The following is a 23,809-nucleotide window of genomic DNA, read 5'->3' as shown; positions in this document are numbered from 1 at the left end:
AAGCTCTCTTCCTTATCCAGACATATTGGTAAATTAAGGCCCATCCATACCACCTTTTTACCTTAACTACCTCCTTAAAGGCTCTACTCCAATACAGTCACATTTGAGGTACTGGGGGTTAGGACTTTGAAATATGAATTTTAAGTGGATATAATTCAGCCCATCACACAAGGAGACAGAGTGTAATTGGGCTGTAGGTAGAGTAAGGGGGTGGATCTGAAATGTTTCATATAGGACAATATGGAAGGGTCTCCCAGAGATGACAGTGAGCTGAGATCTGAATGAAGAGAAGGAGCTAAAAATGCCCATGCCTAGGAGAACATTCCAGAGAGGGGAAGAGCGAGGTGAGGACATGCCTTGGGACTTCCTGGGAGACAAGAACAGTATGGCTGGAGCCCAGTGAGAAGAGAGAGGGAGGAAAGGAAGTTACATAAAGGCCTTGACCACCATTATGACTGGCTCTTTTTTTGAGATGGGAAGCCTGGGAAGAATTCTGAGCAGAAGCCTGACATGATCTGACTCGTATTTTAAAAGCAACACCAGTGTTGGGAATAAATTAGCAGAGAGGGAAAGCACAGAAACAGGAAACTTGGAAATAGTCCCAGTGAGTGGTGTTGCTGGAATAGTAGCAATGGAAGTCTTGAGAAGCAGTCAATTCTGGATAAGGCACAATAGGATTTACTGATGGATTAGATGTAGGACATAAGAAAGGACAGATATGAAGGGTAACTCCAAAGTTTTTGGCCCAACCAACTGGGTTAATGGTAATGCCATTTACTTTGATGGAGAAGGTGTGGAGAAGAAGAGGAGTGAGAATTAAGACTTCAGCACAGGCAATGGGAAGTTTAATACACATTAAATATCTTAAATATCCACGCAGAGATGTTGAGTAAACAGCTGGAAATGAGACCAGAATTCAGGGGAAAGGTCCAGAATGAAGGTATAAATTTGGGAGACATTATGTAAATAATATTTTAAGTTACAGAATAGCTTGACATCACCAAAGGTGTGTGTGGGGGGAGGGACGGGGGGCGGTGGTAAGTGCAGGAGAAAAGGTCCAAGGACTAAGCCTTGAGATACTCCAACATTTAGAGATTTTTAAAAGGTAGATTCAGAGAATACTGAGAAGTCAAGAAGTGAGGAAAACCATTTGCCATAGAAGTCAAATGAAGAAACTATTCCAAGAGTGCTAATGAGAAGTTGAGTAAGAAGAATGAAAACTGGCTACTGATTTAGCACTCAGAGGTCACTGATGATTTTAACAAAGCTGTTTCCATGGAGTGGTAGGGGTGAACGCCAAATCACAGTTGGTTCAAGAAAGACGGGGAACGGAAGAATCAGGGTATAAACAACTCTTTTGAGAAGTTTTGTTATAAAGGGGAGAAGAAAATAGCAGAGTACTTCAAAGATGTGGGAAACATTTTTCAAGACATGAGATTTTACGGCATGTTTGTAAGCTAATGGGAATAACTGGTAGGAAGAGAAAATTAACAACACAGGAAAGAAATAATTACAGGGATTAAAGCAAAGCTGGAGGGTTGGCCTTCGATAGGAGTAGGAATGGTTCATTCTTAGTAATAGGAAGGAGGGCCTTGTCGGTACCAATGCAGCTGGGTTAGCAGATTGGGGCGGGGTGATGGAGATGGAAGTTCTCTTCTGATTGCTTTTACTTTCTTAGTGAAATAAACACAGCAATTAGTAGGGTGAAGGGATACTGAAGGTTGAGAATAAGAAGATATTAATGTATTTAAGACATAAACAGGTGGGATTGATAGAACTTAACAGATCAGACAGAGAAATGTGAGAGGAAGAAGATAAGGATAGATTTCTGATTTAGCAACTGAGTGGATGGTGGAGGTGTCTTTCATTCAAATAAGGCAGGCTTGTGGGGAAGGCAGGTCTAGGAGGAGAGAGGGAAAATTCTGTGTCTATGGGACATCCAAGTGGACATGAGGGTCTGAAGCTTGGAAGAAAAAACCTGAACTAGAGAAGGAGACCTGGGAGTCATCACCATAAAGACAGTGGGAAGCAGAGAGGTTTTTGTGCTTGCTGTTTTCTCTGAGAAGTAAAGGGATGGTTTGAGGTCAGAGAAAGTTTGAAATAGCTTCTGGGAAAGAATGAGAAAATTGAAAAGGAAATAGGGGACCATCAAGTAACTTTGGAGGCCCATGTCAAGGTGCAGCACATATGCTGAGAGTGGTCCTGACCCACCATGTGGAGACCTCACCCACGCTCCTGAAGCTACAGCCACCATAAGCCAGTGACCTCCCCGCTGGGTCCCCACAGCAGGGCTCCACCTCACTGCCCAGCTATGCACCCTGACCTTTCACATGACACCCTTTCCTCCTTGCTTACCTGGCTAGCTAACCTTTTACATGACACTCTTTTCTCCTTACTTAACTGGTTAACTACGACTCACTCATTTTTCTCTATTTAGGTCAGGGCAGAACCTGCCAAAAACCCTTTAACTGCTCCCCCCAGCCCCTGCCAATCAGGGCTGAGGGTGTCATCTCTGAACACAGAGAGCCCTCGATGTACCTGATCACAGGATGAACCATACTGTATTGTCATCACTGATATACTTTATCTGCCTCTCCTACTGGGTTGAAAAAACTTGAGGGCAGAAACCTTTCACCCTTACAATGACCATGACTTAGTAGGTGTCCAATATATGTCTGTGCAATGAAGATAGGAAAAGAACTGAGGTCCAAAGCCACACGCAATTCTATAGTTCATGTCACAGGAAAGAAAAGGAAAGTGTTAGTCGCTCAGTCATGTCCGACTCTTTGCAACCCCATGAACTGTAGCCCACTAGGCTCCTCTGCCCATGGAATTCACCAGGCAAGAATACTGGAGTGGGTAGCCATCCCCTTCTCCAGGGGATCTTCCCAAACCAGGGATGGAACCCGGGTCTTCCACATTGCAGGCAGATTCTTTACAATCTGAGCCACTAGGGAAGCCCCATGTCACAGGCAGCTGCCATGGAAAACAAGCCACAAAATAGGATACATCCTTTTGGTCTCAACATTATACCCTTTTCCTTTCAAGAAGAGACCTTAATATACCTATAGGAAAGAAATACCCTTACCTTATGTTAAAGTCCATTAACCCTTGTTCCTGCCTTCCCCAAACCAAACAGCTGGAGGCATTGTGTAAAGGCGTTTTATTTAAAAAATCCAGACATCTTACTTGTACAAATCAATCACTCTCCATTTCCAAGTCCCATCACTTGTGCTTCAGAGCAGAGCATGTGGTATTTTTCTGGGCTTAAAGTATAAACTGACATGGTGTTCAAGAACTTGTCCAGTGGACAGAGTCGGTCAGGGCAACCTTTTGGCACTTGCTCCTGTGGAAGAGATGTAACTCAGCAGGGGTACTGGGGACCCTGTCTGGCTGTTTTCATCTGTGTCCAGAGTTCTAAAAGGCTTTGACCCAATCAGATGTATACGTACATATGTAACAGCCAAGATGCCCCCATTAATCAGTCAGCTTCCAGATTAAAAGCACTATGCCCTGAACATGAAAGTCCCTTAGTAACTGTTGGTTGAACTGACTAGAAGACACATTGATGTTATACCCCTGGGAAGGCTAAAGGTCTGACCTTAGGGAGTGTTCAGCCTGTGCCCTGGACAGAAACCTGCTGAAGTGGCCAAGGCACCAGAGGTGTTGATAGTACACATCACCTCCCAAAGACCTTATCACTAATTTTCAAAACAGGCCTCACAGTCAGGAGTTACATCCTGGGAGAGACCCTTAGGAGAAGAGAAGGGTGGTCCTGTTGCTAGAAGGGTTCTGTGGCAGAACCAGGACATGGTTCCAGCTTCAGCCTGCCACTATGGACCCAGTTCTGCCTTATCCCTGGGCCACAGCCATGAGAGGATCCAGAGAGCTTGTGTACCAGTGAAAACTCCCTGGGCCCAAGGAGGCAACTTAGCAACACCTGTGCTAAGTCAGGTGGGCCGGGTGGCCCAGCCGCCTCCTAACCATACCCCAGAGGTCTTACCTTCCCTCGGTAATAGAGCTGCACAAACCACTCCTTAGACTCCCGGTGCTGGTAGAGTTCCATGGTCAGGTCCACAGCAAATGGGGGCCATTTGTGGTCAAAAATTCCCAGGGTCATTAAGAGAGGCATGAGGGTCACATCGTGAGCTGCATAGAGGTACAGTTTCCTGCAAGAAGAAAACAGTTCTCCATAGTTCTTCACCGCAGGACTCTGGAGGCCAGGATATCACCTGCCTCCTTTGAGTGAGGAAACCAGGTGACATATAGAAATCAGCTGAGCCTGGTATAAATCTCCTTTGAGGGACTTTCCTGGTAGTCCAGCAGTTAAGAATCCAGTTTGCTGTGCAGGGGACATGAGTTTGATCCCTGGTCCTGGAACTAAGATCTCACATGCTGTGAAGCAACTACTGGAGCCTGTGTGTTGCAATGAAGACCCAGCACAACCAAATAAATAAATGTGAGGGAAAAAAAAAAAACTCCTTTGGAGTAGATGGGCTTCCCTAGTGACTCAAACAGTGAAAAATCTGCCCACAATGCAGGAGACCCACGTTAGATCCCTGGGTTGGGAAGTTTCCTCTGGAGAAGGGAATGGCTACTCACTCCAGTACTCTTGCCTGGAGAAGTCCATGGACAGAGGAACCCAATGGGATACAGTCCATGGGGTCGCAAAGTGTTTTCTCCAATATCAGGGGGCTTACACACCATCTGGGAGTCTTGTTAAAAGGCAGACTCTGATCCAGTGGGTCAGGCTGTGGTGGAAAATCAAACAATCTCAGGTGATGGTGAAGCTGTTTATCTGCAGACCACACTTTGTTTACCAAGTGCCTTGGACACATATTCCAAATCCATGGTCCCCAACCTGGAGTTCCAGGCACCCCAAAAGTGGCTATGGAGGTTCACAAGCCACTTACAAAATTTTTAAATGCCCAGTAGAATTCCTATCTTCCAATATACTCAATGAAGGTGTTTAAACAATCTATGAAGCAACTATCATTGTTTGGGGCTACTTTAACACCAAATCAGTTCAGTTCAGTTTAGTTGCTCAGTCCTGTCCGACTCTTTACGACCCCATGGACTGCAGCATGCCAGGCCTCCCTGTCCATCACCAACTCCCGGAGTTGTAATGTCCTAGTTATTCCATTGGATGCATGTTCAGTTAGTTTTTAAAAATGGAAAAATTAATTTAGGGCTCTTTTCGAACAAAAATGAACATTTCAAAACATGGTAGGACAGATGTGTCAGGAAGAAAGGTAGAAACGTTGTGAATGTCTCTGGGACACATAGCCTCGAACATCTACTTTCAGTTACCGATGGCCTGGTTCCCACCCTCCTAGACCCTGGGTTCCCTCCCTGTAGCCAGAGCCCCACCACCACCACCCTCCTCAGGCACGCCAAGCCAAGCTGCTCGGCCAAGTACCTGGTCTTGCTGGGTGGAGTGGCAGGGTCCACGACTTTCAGCAGGTTGCTCTCCAGGATGTGGAGGAATGGGCCAACTGCCATCTGAAGGCTCTCCCTGTGGTGAGTAAACAGTACTGAAGAACCCAGTGGGTACTCGGCCCACAGGGGATGCAGTCTGCTTCTGCCCCCCAGAACTTCATGAGCCCAGTCACAGAGCAGAGACAAGACAAGGGATGCAAGAAGGACAGAGACAGGCAGGAAGGACAGAAAGAGCACTGCCTCAAATCCAAGGGCTCTCTGTGCGCCAGACTGTAAACAGCAGCAGGATACAGACCTGGTATGAACGTGGCTGAGATGGGAGGGGTGAGGGGATGGCAACCAGGGTAAGTAATAGAGAGCTAGGCCAAAACTGGGAAGGACAGGGTGTAATGAATTCCAGGAATTCCAGAAGGCCCTTAGAAGAGCCATCTGAAGGGAAATTGCCTAAACTACACTTCCTATGTGCCAGCTCCCCTTCTTTGGTGTCGAGACCATAAGGGCTTTTCTTAATTTATCTGATTTAACAAGTTCAGCACTAGTGCTGTTGGGTGGGCACTCTGGCTCCCCTGCTTTCCTTCTCAGGATGGTCACCTCATGATCACAGCTGGTTACCTCAACTCAAAGCATATTTGAGAAGTAACAAAGCAGGAACATGGGGGCTAGTAAGCAGCAGAAAGCCTTGGTTTGGGTGACTCTCACTTCTTATCAAAGAGAAGAAAAATCTTTCCCAGAATTCCCAGAACCCAATCACTGACAAAAAGACTTGCCATGACTGGCTTAGACCAATCCTTATTCATGGCGACTGGCCACTTTTACAAATCAAGGAAAGCTGAAGCAACAGCTGAGGAGTAGGCAACCAAGACTACAAGCAGCATATACTTTCAAAAGAATTCGTGCAGGCCAAGGCAATTTGGATGGCACTGTGAAACTAGAACCATTTGTTCCTGAAGAAACATCCGTTTTAAGAAACCAGGGCTAATGGAAAAGAAAGTGGATTGGACCCAGATCTTGTTTAAAATGCAGGAGAAAGCAAACAATAGTTGTGGGCCAAGTCCAACTCAGCTGCCCGTTTTTGTAAGTAGTTCCACTGGAACACAGTAGTGCCCATTGGTTTGTGTATCATCTATGGCTGCTTTTATGCTACATGGGTCAAGATGAATAGACACAACAGATAATGCACGGCCTGCAAAGCCTAATATATTTATTAAATATGTGTGTATAGACTCCCCTGGTGGCACAGTGGATAAGAATCCACCTGCCAAGGCAGGGGACATGAGTTGAATACCTAGTCCAGGAAGACTCCACATGCCACAGAGCAACTAAGCCTGTTTGTCACAACTACTGAGCCCTGGTGTGGCAATTACTGAAGCCCGTGCACCTGGAGCCCGTGCTCTGCAACAAGAGAAGCCACGCAGTGAGAAACCTGTGCACCACAACAAGGGAGTAACCCCTGCTGCAACTAGGGAAAGCCTGAGCACACAGCAGCGAGCATCCAGCGCAGACAAAAAAGGATATATGTAAGCATGTGCTAGTGGAGGGGAAGGCAGTGAGTGACAATTTAGGAACAGTGGGGCCACTTCAGGAAAAGATGAGCGAAGGTGGTCGGTCACAGGAGTGGCAGCAAGCTGAGAGGTGTGGCTGGAACCTTCCAGAAGCCTGAGGCAAGTGCAAAATGGATGCACTGACTGAGCGGGAGAAAAGCAGGCAGAGGCTCCTTACACAAGATCTTATATTCTTATGCAAGATCAAGCAAATTCTTAAAATGTTAGTGGCTTTTTCCTCCCACTCATCTTCCTCAGGACTTCCCCTCTATACTCCCCCCTCTTACCAAGTCACCTATTCTGAGTACAAGCTGAATGCTCTGAACCAACCATTAAAAGGTGTTTTTTTATATTTGGGAAGAGAGATACCCTCCATTCTGACAGGAAATAGGCCTTCTATAAAGAGAGCCCTAAATACCAGTAAAACAGAGAAAACACAGGACTGGTGGTCAGAAGATCTGGGTTCAAGTCCTGCCTCCACCACTTGCTAGCTGAGCCTAGGCAAAGTGGCCCACATCTCTCGGGCCCAGTTTCTCCATCTCTAAAGCCAGGACTTGGACTTATCAGGGATACTGACACCAACCTTATGGCGAGAACAGGAAAATGATTTGTAAACTGTAATGTGATGAATAAAATGAGCAATAATTATTCTTCCTTCAGCATCCCCTGGTACCCTAATGTTTTGAAACTTAAAGCAAAGGAAAAAGTTGGTGATTAAGAGAAACTCAATCAAATGACTTCCCTACTGGTCCAGTGGCTAAGAGTCCATGCTCCCTTATGCAGGGGGCCCAGGTTTGATCCCTGATCAGGGAACTAGATCCCACATGCTGCCACTAAGACCCGGCATGGCCAAATAAATAAATATAAATAAAGTAAATACTTTAAAAAGAGAGAGAGAGAAACTCAGTTGAGTGGCAGCTCCCAATTTTGTGTAACAGTGAATGAAAACACTACGTCACCAGTCCCCGCTCCAGAAATGGAAGGACCCAGGGCCGAGTCTATTCAGAAGGCCAGCAGAATGGGGTGATTTCAACCTCTGCACACAGAGACGCCAGCTGACAGGTGTGAGTGGGCCTGACGAGTCCCCTTCCCCATACTCTGGGAGGCCTGACCAAGCGTGACTGTATTCCAGCAGCTGAAGAGGCCCCCCCTCACCTGTCTTCCCACTGTAGGATGTACGAGGCTGTGTCCACAGCTCTCTGCTCAATCATCCATGCAAACCTCTTCAGCGTGGGGCAGCTCGGGAGGTTGTGCACCTGAACAGGCCATGGGTACAGTTTTAGAAAGAAATACTCATCCAATAAGGCTGGTGGCCGATCTGCTTCCATAGAGTCCAAGGGAACTGTCTTCTCCCAGAGAGACACTGGCTCAAAACTCTATGTCCCCAAGGCCTGTCCGAAGCTATTCCCCCAGATCTGAAGGCCCAGAGAAAAATTGTTTTCTCCTTTCTTTCTGATGCTCATCTACTCCAAAGTAAAAAACATTTGTGTTCTTTTAAGCTAAAAAAAAAAAAAATTAAATTAAATACAAGGCAAGGAATTCATAAATTTTTACTCAGCCTTCATCATCCCCAAAATTATTTCTAAAAAGTATGCCATATAAATACTTTATCAACTCTTGTTTTATAACCTTAAACCTATTTTACACATAAGCATAAGGTGCGTTTCTGCATTCAGGGCACACTGTCATCTTCACAAGAGAAGGAAGGAGGATCCAGGCTGTACAGACTTTGGGAGTCTGACTTCTGAATCTGGTGCAGCATTTCCCATTGTGTGGCCTTCAGTATTTATTGGAAAAAAAAAGATTCTAGGGCTAAACAAGCTTGAGAAAAACAGAATTAAAGATTAACCAGTTTTCTTTACCACAGTGCTCTTGTGTTCTTTAACAGGCTGACGTCATACAGACTCTCCAAAAAGTGATACAATAAAGAGGCATCTCAAACTTTTTAGACCACAATCCCTCCCTACCCATCACCCACCCCAGCCCTGCCTGCCCACATTATACACACTTGCGTCATGGGTATTCTAATGAATATGCTTCAGGGAACTCTGGTCAAGAGTTTAAATGACTATGCTCCTCACCTGGTGAGGAGTCCACCCTACCCCTCAGTTCCCAGGTCCATTCTGCCAGCAAGTGCTTTCACAGCTGACTCCAGGCCAGGAGGCCTCCACCCACTTCTAACTCAGGAGCCAGCCCACCAAGTCTTGCCCAGGTTCCCCCCACCCTCCCAGAGCCCGAGGACAGCCAGCCGACCTGCTCAGCAGCCATGTTGTCCAGCAAGACGAGGAAGTCCACTTCATCACTACTGGCAATGCCCATCCCTTCCTTCACTTTCTTCAAATCCTCTGAGATTCCTGGCTGCAAAGAAGCAGCCTGCCTCCGGCCTCTGCCGAAAAATAAAAAAGTTATTCCTTATATTTCTTTATACTGTATGGTTATTAAGATTACAAAGAGTATCTCATTCATCATTTAGGATCTCATTTGCCTTTCAACAACTCATTGGGGTTAGCTAGTATAATTCTCATTTTAAAGATGGGTAAACTCTACGAGGCCAATTGATTTGTGACTTAGTACATACCAGGGCTAGAATAATGGATTTTCCAAATCCCATTCTAGCATTCCCTTCTATTATATCCAAAACAATGCAAGCTCAGCCAGGTCTGCTTGAAAACACATCTCCTTCTTCTGGGGAACACCCTCTACATGGTGTAAGTGCAGTTCCAAAATACCTGAGACCTGAATAGTGCCATCAGCTCCAAACCTACACAGCAGCACGTGGGTAAGAGAAGGGGAATCTGTGTCTTCCTTGGAGTGCCCATCTAGATTTGCAGTTAATGACTGGCTTACTCATCTTTTCCATAAGTTCCTTCATTTACCCCATCTGAGAGCCCACCTGAACACAAAGGACAATGCTCGGTAAATGGTGAAGCCCCATTCATGGCTGTATACAAATCTCTCAGCCCAGCGTGTGGGTCTCCCTGGATGTCCTGTACCTTCACCATGAGCCTGTCCTGTGAGCAACAGCTGCCTCCCGTCCTGGATAGCTGATGTCAGACCCAAGTTTAATGCCATCTCTCCTACCCAATATTCACCGGCACAGCCAGTCTGCTGGCAGAGGTGGTACAATGCTGCCTGTACCTCCACCCTGAGGAACAAAAGTCAGGGGCAGTTACCTGGTTCTTTTCTGCAGGTTCCAGCAGTATTGGTAGTTGGGGTACAAGACTTCCGAGCTTGCTTCGTCAGTGTGGATGATGATGGGTCCTGGAAGGAAGGTGGGAAGCACAGGCAGGAAGAGGCTTCAGCTTATTCTTCCCAGCAGCTACACCCCATTCTTCTTCTCTTTGTTTACACAGATGGAGCTGTTTCCAGAGGCCATCATCCAGGTTACTTCTTAAGGACAGAGAATGCCTTCAATACGCCCTGGCTTTGCCAACAGGAGCTCCCCTGTGGTCTGAGAAAGCATGCAGCAGTCGGGTTCTCCTGCTGGGCTACCTATAGCCAGGAGCAGGTACAGACCTGATCAGACTGGCACATCCATGCTCAGTCATGTCCGACTCGTTGCAACCCCATGTGTTGTAGCCTGCCAGGCTCCTCTGTCCATGGGATCCTCTAGGCAACCATACTGGAGTGGGAAGCTATTTCCTACTCCAGGCACATCTATGACGCATTCAAAAAAAAAATGCCTGCCTCAAGATACTACCAGCACTCAGAGATTCTAACAAATGGGCCACCCTTTACTTTAGCAGAACAAGGTGATTTTCTTGCTTTGCAAACCTATAGGCCGATATAGGTTTTCCAGGCAGCACTAGTGGTAAAGAACCTTCCTGCCAATGAAGGAAAAGTAAGATGCAGGTTCAATCCCTGGGTTGGGAAGATACCCTGGAGGAGAGCATGGCAACCCACTCCAGTATTCTTACCTGGAAAATCCCATGGACAGAGGACCCTGGTGGGCTACAGTTCATATGGTCACAAAGAGTCGGACACGACTGAAGCAACTTAGCATGCATGCATGCATACACCAATATGGTGACTTATGAAACATCTGAGAAAGGTGCCCACAGGGTCACAAATCCTCTAAGACCTCATGGCCTTGCCCAAGAGAAAAGCCAGGCTTCTAGACGCACTAGCAGGAACCAAAGATTAGACTACAAACAGTGTCTCTTACACACCTTGCAGCAGCTTGCTCCTGCTCAGAGCTGACAGGTACCCTTGTCTCCTGTCAATGCCCAAGGGAGGTGCTTTAACACCTTTACATGCTTTGCTCTGCACCAGCGTCCTGTTCTACACAGCTCAAGCCTCTTCTTCTCTGATGGCAGAGGAGGTTTATGGAATTCACTGAGGTCAGTCTGTGGAATGACTGCTATATTATGTGGTCAGTCACTCGGTTATATCCAACTCTTTGCGGCCCCATAGACTATAGCTCACCAAGCCCTAAGCCCATGGAATTTCCAGGCATGAATACTGAGTGTGTTGCCATTTCCCACTCCAGGTGATCTTCCCAACCCAGCTATCAAACCTACATCTCTTGTATCTCCTGCATTGGCAGGCAGATTCTTTAGTGCCACCTGGGAAGCCCTCCAGTGAATCCAAACCCCAAAGAACTACCATTCCCAAACAAATTACTGATAGTAAAAGCCTCAGAATTAAAGAGCAGCCTATGGTGACTTGAGCAGAATACCAGAATTCACACACACTTGGCTGGTCTGGACAGGAGAAGGAAATCAGACTGTGTCATGAGTTTAGCCCTGAATCTACTACCAACCAACAGGATGACTTTGGGAAGTCACTTCTCTTCTTTGGGGATCACATGTAAATTGAAGGGGTGAGACTAGTATCGGCAATTTTCAACTGTTTCTGAAATAAGGTAATAAAAGAAAAGGGGTTGAGGGCTTCAGGGCAGGGGTCTGAAGCACGGTGTACTTGCATGCCCCATTCCACTCCTTTTCTGTAGTTCCTAACCCCTCTGAAGAATCCTGGAGTTCTAAAGGACACGTAAAACAGACCTCATGATCAGAGGCCCTCTCCAGATACCCAAGTCTTCTGAGAAGAAGATGGCACAAGAGTGAAAAGTATGGACTGTGAAACCAGACTGCCAGAATTAAAATCCCAGCTCCTCCATTTACTAGCTTTGTGTACCTCAGACAGTCCTTTATCCTCTGCCTTAAGTTCCCTTATCTGTAAAATAGGGATGCTACCTACTTCACAGGGTCATCACAAGAATTAAGTCAGTATCTGCAAAGATCTAAGAACCATGCTTGATGTACAGTGAGTCCTTTAAATGTGAGAATAATAGTAACTATGATTTAAGCCTCTAATTAACACATGGTAAGTCTTACCTGGTACCTGCCATGAATGTTTGGTTAACAGACCTTCAGTTTATGATAAATAAGGTATTTGAGCTGGCACTCAGATATGTGTTGAAGGAATGAATGACCAAATGATACAGAGCAACCCCCTCAGCCCTTCCCCACCGGCCTGATTCTCTGGAGCTTACTCAAAACCTTCTTAGACTTCGCTAGGATTTTACTCTTGAAACAATATCCCAAAGGTGAACCACTCCCACCAACGTTAGCACCTTATGGGGTTCTTTGGTCTATCCAAATCCCATGATACTGGCCAAGGCAAGGAATAGCCAGGACACAAGTCAAGTTGGAGTGTGAGGCTGTCTGAGTCCAGCGCAGGAACGGCTACCCAGGCGGCCACACCAGCAGTTGGTGATGATACCACTTCCTTCCTCGCAGGAAACCTGGGGCAGCCTGAGTCTGAGACCCGCCTGTAGATCAGGCTGCTACCAAAAAACACCCTTTCTACATTACTTATACTTTAGGTGGTTCTGGGGACAGGACATTTGCTTTTCAGAAACTGAGCAAGTGAACAGTTTTCAGAAGGCCAAGCACTATAGACTATGCCTAAGCTGAGGGGCTCTCAAAAGGTAAGGAGCAGGCCTTCCTGTTTGCTCTGTTACTTAGGCTGTTTGTGTTCAGATAACGTCAGCCAGAATTAGCAGCCATAGTCCAAACCAGCTAGGGGCAAGGACAGTCTCCTTTGGCTTAGAGGTTCTGTATCTTACACATTTTTTAAAAGCTTGATGGAAATTTTATCTCTCTTTGAGATAAGGCTAAAGAAGCTAAACAAAGAAACAAGAACTTTTGCCTTATGGTATCATTTGAGTATTTTAATATTGGTGAGGTCATGATGATCTGAAACTCAGACCAGTAATTAAGTGTAAATTTGAATCAATTACAAATGACAAAATGCAGCTTCACTTGATAGTCAAAAGCCCTCAAATACATGAGATCCATAAGGGAAAATAAAAAACGTAGTCCTTGAGGGTGGAAAGTTGCAGAACCCACTAGTGTGATCACTCACTGGCTGAATATGTCAAAAACCAAACTTGACAGACTTCCTTAACTGGGAAAGGCCACATGGGACACTGTTAACACCACCTGGGTTATGCTGTGGATTATCACCAAAACCAGGGCCGTGGCACAGGCCTGGGTCCCAGTGAAGAGTTCCTCTTACTCTCTTTCCTTTCCAGCAGTGTCTCAACTAAACAAAAAGTCCCAGGTATTGTTTGAAAAATCTGGCTGCAGCTACCTTATGCAGCTTGTGTAGACACTTGAGAGAAAAAGTCAGGAGCCAGGGGTTGCATCGGAGCAGCTGACATGTCGGTGTAGGTGTGAGGTCAGGCTGGCAAATGCAGCAGCAGGCCAGACAGAGAGGGGCCTGCCGCCCAGCTGGTACTCCAGAGAGGCCCCAGGAGCAGGAGAGAGAGACCCAGGTGCGGACAGACATCAAGAAAGAGAGAGCGGGGCTTTGGAAGCAAGACGAAAAGGCACCTCAGGGACAGGGGCTGGCTTGTAGACCCTGAACTCGAACCTTCTTTTTGACGCTGGAAAAGTCCAGCCAGCAAACAGCGGGTAGACTCCAAGTTCCGATAGATGTTAGTGGAACGGATGCTGGGAACAAAACAAAAATATAGAGAAACTCATAGAAGGAAGATTTACATGTGCACACTACCTTATTCCACAGAGCACTCAAAGGCTTTCTAAACTACATAGAGGGAGCTACTACAGTGCTAGTCACTTACTCGTGCCTGATTCTTTGGGACCCCATGGACTATAGCTTGCCAGGCTCCTCTGTCCATAGAATTCTCCAGGCAAGAATACTGGACTGGTTCTCTCTGTCTTTAGCATGATTCATGTACTTATATAGATTTGATTATTTTAACTTTCCTGTCTTTTTTTTTTTTGTAAATTTTATGTACAGATTTGATTTTTCATAGTTTTCCCCTAGATTTTCAAGATAACTTCGTGCATTTAGTTTTTGACCAGATTTTGGTGGTGTTCGTGTCATTTACCTAGCACCCTGATGTTTTTTTTTTAGTATAACCAGGGTTTCACTCTCTGTCCTTTTCTACTTAAGTAGGACATTTCATTCATACATTTCAGTATAGTCAGCTGTACATAGGATAAGGATAGACCTGATCCATGAACATGTCTTAAATAAATGGGTTGCTGTATTTTAGGGTTATAAACAGTTTTCATTATTGGAAAGTGTAATGAGGACCTTCTGCAGAATCGTTTAGAACCAAAACCACCAGGACACAATTTTTATAGTGTATGTATATTTGTGATGCAAGGTCTTGTAAAGGTTTTTACTGAAAACTACCATTAACCAGTCTTTCTTACTGACAAAAAATTATTAATTAAAAAAAAAAAAAGAATACTGGACTGGGTAGCCATTCCCTTCTCCAGGGGATCTTCCCAACCCAGAGATCGAACCTGGGTCTCCTGCACTGCAGGCAGAGTCTTTACCATCTGAGCCACCGGGGAAGCTCCAAAAGGGAGCTAGAGGGCTGGGAAATACCCTTCTCTCTGTGTGGGATGGCTGCCCAAGGACCCGAGGGCCAGTGAACATGACCTCCAGGGACCACTTGTTCTCCAAATCCTAGCATATTAGGGTAACTGTCCCCAAACTGCCTAGGAGGTTCTAGCAAGGAAACGCAGCTTCTTGTATACCCTTGACTGAAGAATGGTTCTCCTCCCTCAGGGAAGGTCATCCTCTTCAACCGAGCACGCAGCATCAGAAGGGATACACACAGAGAAGTGAGAGAGGAAGGGGACACCAGCCTAGCCAGCCAGATCACCCTCACACCTCCCACCTAGACTGCCTCGGATGAGAGTGGGAACCGCACAGAGGGTCAGGACAGGTTTTCTCACACTCAAGACCTAACATTGGGTGCAATATTCCTTTTTCAAGTGACTCACAAGACCTCCAGTGGGTTGAACATTGGCGAAAGAAAGGGGATGTCCTCCACGTAGTTCTTCCTCAGTCTCTCCCCGAGGGCAAACATCTGCTCCATGCCCACCTTGGTCAGCTGTCCAGCAAACATGCCCCCCTGAGGTGTGGTAGGAAAGAGAAGAATGAAGAAATCTCACAGCCTGCTAAATAACCTCAGCCCAGGGCAGACGATCACAGCTCTGCAAGGCGCTTCAGGGAGCAGGAAAGCATCGCTCACCTTCAGCGTGGTCTCACGGTACTGAGAGTCGAAAGGAGAGTGTGGTTTCGGGCCACCAGCAAGATTGGTGACTGTGTAATCAAGCTGAGTTTGGGGTGGGACCTCTATTAGCTGGGGCTTCCACTCTACCTGCTGTGAGCACAAAAAAATAACACATTGCTTAAAAAGGTTCTGGAAACTTAAGAGTGTTAACATCTGGCAGCACATAGCTAGAATCACACTGATGCTAGACAAGCAACCTTCCCCAGAAGGATGGGAAGAAGGAAAGAAACTTCAACTCCAGTTCCAATTAAGGGAAGAAATGACTGCAATTTATTATTCCAGGTGTCCTCAGCCCCTGTAATTGTCACACTAGTACTCACTGCTGAGGGGCTATCCTGGCACCAAGCCCAGACTTAAGTGAAGTGTAGAAGCGGCCAGAGGGTCTGGCACCCAATACTTGGTGAAAGAATAAATGAACAAATGAATGAGTATAATACAATCTCAGTGACCATATACTTGTAAGCATTTTTAAGGAATCAACCTGCAGGGTTTTTTGGCCCCTCGTTAAAAACTCTACTTAATGCCCTTTGAACTACTACATATATCTCTTCCTTTCATCCAATTTCTCAAACAAGCAGCTGCCCTCTAAGAAACCTTCACTTTTTACCATCTTCCTTTACTCCCGTAATCTGGCTCCTGCTCCAACGGTACTGGTTTTCAAAACATAACAAGTAGTCATAGGCCTCATAGCTCCCATAGCCCGTAAAATTCTTATATTCATTGAGTCAGATGTGATGACTCAATTTTAGAAACAAGTCTTTCCTTCTAATTCCATATGCCAGCTCCTCTTCCCAACGTATTATGACTCTCAAGGTTACCCCAATTCTAATCCATAAAACTCAAACCTGACTCTTCCCATTGCTCCCCCATTTCCACCCCAAACCCTGTGGATCACTGGCTAGAAAAAAACACTCCCACTGGCCTTTATCTTATTATTAGAGTATAAATCCTTATTGGCGTTTTTAGTCACTATGTCGTGTCCGACTCTTTTGCAACCCCATGGACTATGCCTGTCAATCTCCTCTGTCCATGGATTTCCTAGGCAAGAATACTGAAGTGGGTTGTCATTTTCTTCTCCAGGGGATCTTCCTGACCCAAAGATTGAACCCATCTCTCCTGCATTGGAACTACTGAGCCACCAGGGAAGCTTCATAAAACCTTATTACTAATATATGAAAAGATGCTCAACATTGCTCATTATTAGAGAAATGCAAATCAAAACTACAATGAAGTATCACCTCATACCAGTCAGAATGGCCATCATCAAAAAAAAAAAAAAAAAAACAAACCTACAAACAGTAAATGCTGCAGAAGATGTGGAGAAAAGGGAACCCTCCTGCACTGCTGGTGGGAATGTAAACTGATACAGCCATTATGGAAAACAGTATAGAGATTCCTTTAAAAATCAGGAATAAATCTACCATGTGACCTAGCAATCCCACTACTGGGCATATACCCTGAGAAAACCACAATTCTAAAAGATACATGTACCTCAATATTTACAATAGCCGTTGTAAAGAGAAGCAATATTTACAATAGCCAGGACATGGAAACAACCCTGATGTCCTTCAACAGATGAATGGATAAAGAAGTTGTGGTGCATTTATACAATGGAATATTACTCAGCCATAAAAAGGCCTGGAGTTTCTCTAGCTGAAGCAGGAGTGGGAACTCAGAGCCCCAGTCCCTCAGCATCTCTTTAGCCTACAGGCTCCACAGAATGGTTTGAAGGCTATCAGATAGGTTACAACTGAAATGGAAAGACTCAACACAGAAAAAGCCAATTTCAAGATGTCTGTACTAGAGCCAGCGAGCGCCTAAGGGCTCATCTAAGGAATCAGGACAGAAGGGGTGAATTCAAGACATTGTGTCAATCCTGGCAAGTAAGTAGATAAAAACTTTTTTTTTTTTTTTTTTTGGAGGCTATATTGGTAGGTGAACAAGAAAGAATAAAGAAAAAAATTACTTTGACTTGAAGTCTGGGCGCATGAGGTGGTAAGGGGTGATGGAGGTACTTCTTGACTAAAACTGAGGCCAAGACAGAATAGTTAACAAACTGAGTTCAGCTTTGTACAATTTAAGTTTGAGATATCTCCTCTGAGTTTCCAGCATTCCCAGCATATTCCCATAACTGGAGTTTGTTTTGTCTCTCTTCTTCATCACACTGTAAACTCTCTTCTTTTTTATAGCTGAGACTGAATTATCCATCCATGTAAGTCCAGTGTCTGAGCACAGGTCCTGACACCAGATCCATAAGGCCTGCTCAGCCACACTAAAAAGTCTTCTGTTAGGTGTATTCACCAACAGAGGACCTCTGGTTTTCCTAGGAGATGACTCCTGAGGTCTAGGTCATGTCAAGTCTAAAATACACGTTTTCAGACTTTCAAGAATGGATGATACATCAGTTCCACACACAGTGTCCATCCCACATACATACTGTCATTCTTGCTCCTATTTTTCAATCCAGAATCAGTAGCAAAGAGTAACTTTGTAATTTTATTTGTTTATACTCCATTTTCAAGAACTGGAAGTAGGTGGTAGCAATACCTAAAATATAGCAAGATAACCTATTTATTTATTTATTTATTGGCTACACCATGAGGCTTATGGGATCTTAGTTCCCTGACCAGGGATTGAATCTCTGCCCTCAGCGGTGAAAGCATGGAATCCTAACCTCTGGACCGCCAGGGAATTCCCAAGATAACCAATTCAAAGTCGAAAAGAATGACAAAAGCAAGTGAGTGACCCAAAAAATGGATACAGCAATAGTTTCTCAAAAAACATTAATACATGCTGTGAAGATCTATATACTTACTGTAGGTGGGCCGAAAGATTCAGCACTAAGCTTTCTGGCTTTTATGTAAAAGGAGAAACCTGATCAGCTAGACAAGCTTAAAGATAAAAGCAAGCCAACTGTTCAGGAGAAGCACACCATTTCTCAAGTGAACAGACAAATTCCTCCCAAGGGTCCTCATAAAGAGGATAGAGTAATATAATGAACATCTTTTCAGTAGTCACAGCAATGAGTTTTGTGGGATTGTTTCTTATTGTTCCCTCGACACAGAATGATAGTATCTTACCAAAGCACATTTCCATGAAGACGATATTATACAGGGATCAATGTTACATCTCAGGGAAAAGGGGGAAAAAAATCTACATAAAAGTAAACAAAAACTTCCAGGGTTAGTTTTCAGAATAAACTAATGATTTGAAAGCTTGCACACTGCACACTACTATAGCTGGAAAAATTTTTTTAAGTTACTGATGCCTGAGCCCCGCATGGGTTAATCACAACCAAATCTCCCAGGGATGGGGCTCAGTTTTTTAAATGCTACTCAGTCTAGATAATTATAAAGCTTCACCAGAGAAACTTTTATCATGACTGGATGCTCTGAGTCAATTAAATCAGAATCTCTGGGAGAGAGACCTAGGCTTCAGTATTTTTTAAAGTTCCCCAGCTGAATCCAATGTCCCACCAAGGTTAAGAACCACCACTGCACAGGAATTAATGGACTGACTGGCACATCCTTTAAGTAATGCTTCCTGAAAACCACTTATCTTAGCTGAGCTTTGAGTAAGTGTTAATATACAATGATACTGACATCATCCTTCCCAGCCCACCTGACATTATTCTTCCTGGTTCATTTACACTATAGAATAAATATGGACTCTAATGTCTTCATATGGAGAAGGCAATAGCAACCCACTCCAGTACTCTTGCCTGGAAACTCCCATGGACAGAGGAGCCTGGTAGGCTGTAGTCCACGGGGTTGTGAAGAGTCGGACACAACTGAGTAACTTCACTTTCACTTTTCACTTTCATGCACTGGAGAAGGAAATGGCAATCCACTCCAGCATTCTTGCCTGGAGAATCCCAGGGACGGAGAAGCCTGGTAGGCTGCCGTCTATGGGGTCGCACAGAGTCGGACACGACTGAAGCGACTTAGCAGCAATGTCTTCATGAACCATGGAGTTTGAATGCATTGGACTTTATTTTCTAAAAACTGGAGTCTTCCTGGGCTGGGGGTTATCTTGCCATGAAATAGAGAGAAGCTGACAAAAATCCAAAAGTAGGGTCAAATTTATCTTTGAAAAGCATACTTGGATCTAATCTAACAATCAGAAAAAATGACCAATCAAGTTCCAGAGTTTTATTTCCAAAGCACAGATACAGTACTTTTAGGAAGACAGGTTAATTCATTAGTCATTCAATCATTTTAAAAAAACTCAATAAAACATCTAGTTTTAAACAATGATATTTTCTAAGGATTGACTTGTCATGTGTTTATCTATAAACCAGTCAGAAGTCTGGAAACATCTAACAAAGGCAATTTCAGTTTTAGAACTGCTGCCAAATAGTACTTTTTGACTCTAATTAATAGCAGAACCAGGAAGACTAGAAAATCCCATTAACAACCTCTATCAAACTGGAGTTTGGAAAAAAATCCTGACAGAATAGCCAGAAACAAGTCACAGGAGGCTGATGACACCCACTCATAGCCTAAGTTGAACAAAGGTTGGTTATACCCCTTGCTTTTATGCACAAGACTTTATACAGAATAACCAAAGGTGTTCAGCGCATCTACATAAAATCTGAAAATGTGAGCAGACCTGAGAGGTAATGTGCCTTATTTAACTGCAAAATGAGACCAAGGATTCACATGCACCATATTTTGTGGCTACAAAAACAGAAGATGAATGAAGCCGGCATTCTACCTTAGCTATGACTGCTCCTTCCAACATAAAGGCAGAGATACCCATCACACACTCACTGGCTCAGGAGAAAGCCCTAAAAGAATCTAAATCTTTTTCCGGTTCCTTCAGGGAACACACATACTGTTTGAAAGAGGTCCAGGCCTACACATTCAGACTTTTATTCTTGGGCTCCAAAATCACTGCAGATAGTGACTGCAGCCATGAAATCAAAAGACGCTTCCTCCTCAGAAGAAAAGCTATGACCAACCTAGCTAGACAGCATATTAAGACACAGAGACATTACTTTGCCAGCAAAGGTCCGTCTAGTCAAAGCTATGGGTTTTCCCAGTAGTCATGTATGAATGTGAGAGTTGGACCACAAAGAAGGTTGAGTACCAAAGAATTGATGCTTTTCAACTATTGTGTTGGAGAAGACTCTGCAGAGTACCTTGGACTGCAAGATCAAACCAGTCAATCCTAAAGGAAATCAATCCTGAACATTCATTGGAAGGACTCATACTGAAGCTCCAATACTTTGGCCAGCTGATGCAAAGAGCCATCTCATTAGAAAAGACCCTGATGCTGGGAAAGTTTGAAAGCAAGAAGATAAGGGGATGACAGAGGACAAGAAGGTTGGATGGCATCACCAACTCAATGGACATGAAACTGAGCAAGCTCTGGGAGATAGTGAAGGACAGGGAAGCCTGGCATGCTGCAGTCCATGGGGTCACAAGGAGCTGGACACGACTGAGTGACTGAACAACAATTCTGTACCAAGAATAAATGGAGAAGAAAGGGGAATACACAAGAGATGGGCTATGTACAAAACTCGAAGTATCCAGATATTCAAAAAAGGAAAGAAAGAGAAGGAAAGGAGTGAAGTTCAAGTTCCAGATAGAATGTGGAATAGCCATATAGAAAGGCTAACTAAAAACTTGATAACAGAATTTAAGTGCCTACCAAGATTTATTATGTGGGAAATGCTTTGAGGTTTGATTTCACGTGTGGCCAGCTTTAAAAACTGGGTTTTCAGTTGTACACCATGAGTTGTAGAACCCTGAGGATTTCTTAAAAGCAACTGTCATGAGTATGCCTAATATCAATTTGGACATCCTGTTGAACCTACTCCAACATCAACCTGGAGAACCAACAATGCAAAAGCACCCCACAGGTAAGTTTGCCACCTGGATGCCTGGGAATTCCAGGTTGCAATTTATCTTCATTAGGAAGACAATTCTTTAATCACAGGCCTGCCTGTTATGAAAGGCCAGAGATCTTTACTGGGTCTCCCTAAGAATCAAATCCAAAAAGGGTAATCATCTTCAAAGCCAGCTATTTGTACTTTAATCATAATTATCCTGAGCAAAACCAGGTGGATTTTAAGACTGATCAATTAATTTTGTTTTTTTGTACCTCAGATCCCTTCTACAATAAGTTTAGGAACCCAGAATGAAAAAGAAGAGCCCCAAGATACAGCACTTGTTGCCAAAAAAATATTCAGGATCTCAAACACTCTCCAGCAAACCCAGAGAGAAAGCTGAGGTAAAATCTGTTCCCAAAAGTGGTGTTGGTTTTGTTGTTTAGTCGCTAAGTCACTCTAACTCTTTTGCAATCCCATGGACTATATAGCTCGTCAGGCTCCTCTGTCCATGGGATTTTCCAGGCAAGAATACTGGAGTGGGTTGCCATTTCCTTCTGCCCCGGATCTTCCCCACCCAGGGAATCGAATCCCTGTCTCCTGCATTGGCAGGAGCCACCATTGAGTCACAAGGGAGGTCCCTTCCCAAAGGCATTATTAACCTCTCTTATCCACTGTGATCCCAATCAGGTTGGTTCCTGTCACAAAGGTCACACATAACTGTAATACACCCTTGTACTCAAGTTCCCACAAATATTCACTAGAAATACAGTTTCAGGCTCCCACATCTACTGAATTCGCATTTTAGCAAGATCCCTACGCGATTTATACGCACCTAGGGAACCATACTACTAGCTGGGCTACATCACAGCCATGGGAAGTTTCCGGGCTGCCCCACAATCCGGGTGTCCGAGGGGGCTGGGAGAGGTTGGGGGTACACGGTCAGCACATTTGTTCACACTGTTTTCCCTTCGTCAGGACCCAGTCCGAATTCCCGCTCCGTAAAATTCCAAAGGTGGTGTGCGTTGGGGCAAAGACCCTGGCCCGCCACTAGCTAGCCACACAGTTCTCGCTCCCCAACCGTGCCGGTCTCTCTCACCTGGTCCTCCTGAGGGAGCGGCTTGAGAGGGCTCCGTGCCCCGTGTCGAAACACGACTTGCACCATTTTCAACTCCAACAGGCTTCGGTCGACAGGATTCTGGTCGTCCGCGCCCCCAGGCTCGGCCAGGGCCACCCGCCGCTGGTGGAGGCAGTAGGTTAGCGAGGTCAGGACGCCCACGGGGGCCCACATGCGCAGCTTGAAGACCCGGGAGATCATGGTGGAAACCCTTCTCAACCCTTCGGGGTGAGAGTGCAGAAAGCGAATACAAGTCCCCTGCGGGCGACGGGGCTCAGCAGCCTCCCCTAAGTTCCCGGGAACCGGAGGGCCCACACATCCAGCCGCCCACTACGACTCCCAGCTTTGAAGGGGACCCAGAGTGGGAGCAGCGAAGACTTCCCGGGAGTTTTAACCCGGGTCGGGGTTGGCCGCTCCTGCAGCAGACTGGGCGGGGATACCGGGAGCCGGGAGCTCGGCTCCTGATCTTTCGTTCTCTAGGGAACCTTAAACTTGTATTTCAAGTTCGGCCTCCAGCACTCTTGACTGGACAGAAATACGCCCTGAGTTCCTCCGTGGCAGTGGCTCCATTAACAAAGACCGCTGAACTCCACTTTTTAATAAGCAAGCAACCAGCCACTTTCTCACCTACCCAGGGACTTGCCCCAAGTGGACCCGCGCAAAGGAGCACGGGAAAACGAGTCCCTTGGGGACGCCTGTCCGGGGACTCTGAGTTGCGAGAACTACAACTCCCACAAGGCTGCGCGCCGCGGGCCCTAGCCAGAGGTATTACACCGCCCTCCGCAGTGGGCTAGCAGGTTGCAAGTCTCCGCGGCAGGGCGGCCTGTGTGTGGGGATGAATTGGCGAGTTTGCCAGGCTGATAGGGTAGGAGACATGAAGAAAGGGATAGATAGAAATGGGTAATGTAGATCATCTATTTGGAGTCTAGGGAGCATAGAAGACTTCCTTGAAGTTACTTAGTTAAGAGCCAGTACTGCACGGGGGGGGGTGGGGGCTTTATATTTAATCATTTGATATCCCACGTCTATGTTTAAAGAGGTTTAGCCTCCAACTAATAAAAATAAATTTAAAAAAATAAAGAGGTTTAGATAGTTAGCTAGTTAGTTAGTTAGATAGTTAGTTCAAGCCCATTGATGCGTTACTTGTATCCAGAATATTTCTTGTGGAAAAATCCAGGCCTTGTCTGTAGATGTCCTAGTGAGTAAGCTTCTTAGCTAGCCTAAACCACCTGCTGATCTGGTTTCTCATGAACATACTGCGGCTCCAAACTTCTGTTCCAGGTCTTTGCAACAGGGCACATCTGTGTCCTCAAGGC

At 45.3% G+C, this 23,809-nt stretch overlaps 1 protein-coding gene across 1 annotated transcript; it reads right to left on the bottom strand.

Moving 5' to 3' along the window:
- Nucleotides 1-3,148: 3,148 nt before the first annotated feature.
- Nucleotides 3,149-23,132, bottom strand: ACP6 (acid phosphatase 6, lysophosphatidic). Its single transcript, XM_065905614.1, has 10 exons — nucleotides 22,476-23,132; nucleotides 15,502-15,633; nucleotides 15,251-15,381; nucleotides 13,860-13,939; nucleotides 10,154-10,241; nucleotides 9,234-9,366; nucleotides 8,136-8,236; nucleotides 5,420-5,515; nucleotides 4,004-4,169; nucleotides 3,149-3,346 (listed from the first exon to the last, which is right to left on the bottom strand). Exons 1-10 carry the CDS (start codon nucleotides 22,692-22,694, stop codon nucleotides 3,203-3,205), a joined length of 1,290 nt encoding a protein of 429 aa, XP_065761686.1. The 5' UTR covers nucleotides 22,695-23,132; the 3' UTR covers nucleotides 3,149-3,202.
- Between the last annotated feature and the right edge of the window lie 677 nt (nucleotides 23,133-23,809).

This window comes from Muntiacus reevesi, chromosome 1 (genome assembly GCF_963930625.1).
Source record: "Muntiacus reevesi chromosome 1, mMunRee1.1, whole genome shotgun sequence".
Classification (NCBI taxonomy): domain Eukaryota; kingdom Metazoa; phylum Chordata; class Mammalia; order Artiodactyla; family Cervidae; genus Muntiacus; species Muntiacus reevesi.
The sequence above is the reverse complement of the archived record's forward strand: the minus strand, read 5'-3'. Positions and strand labels throughout refer to the sequence as shown.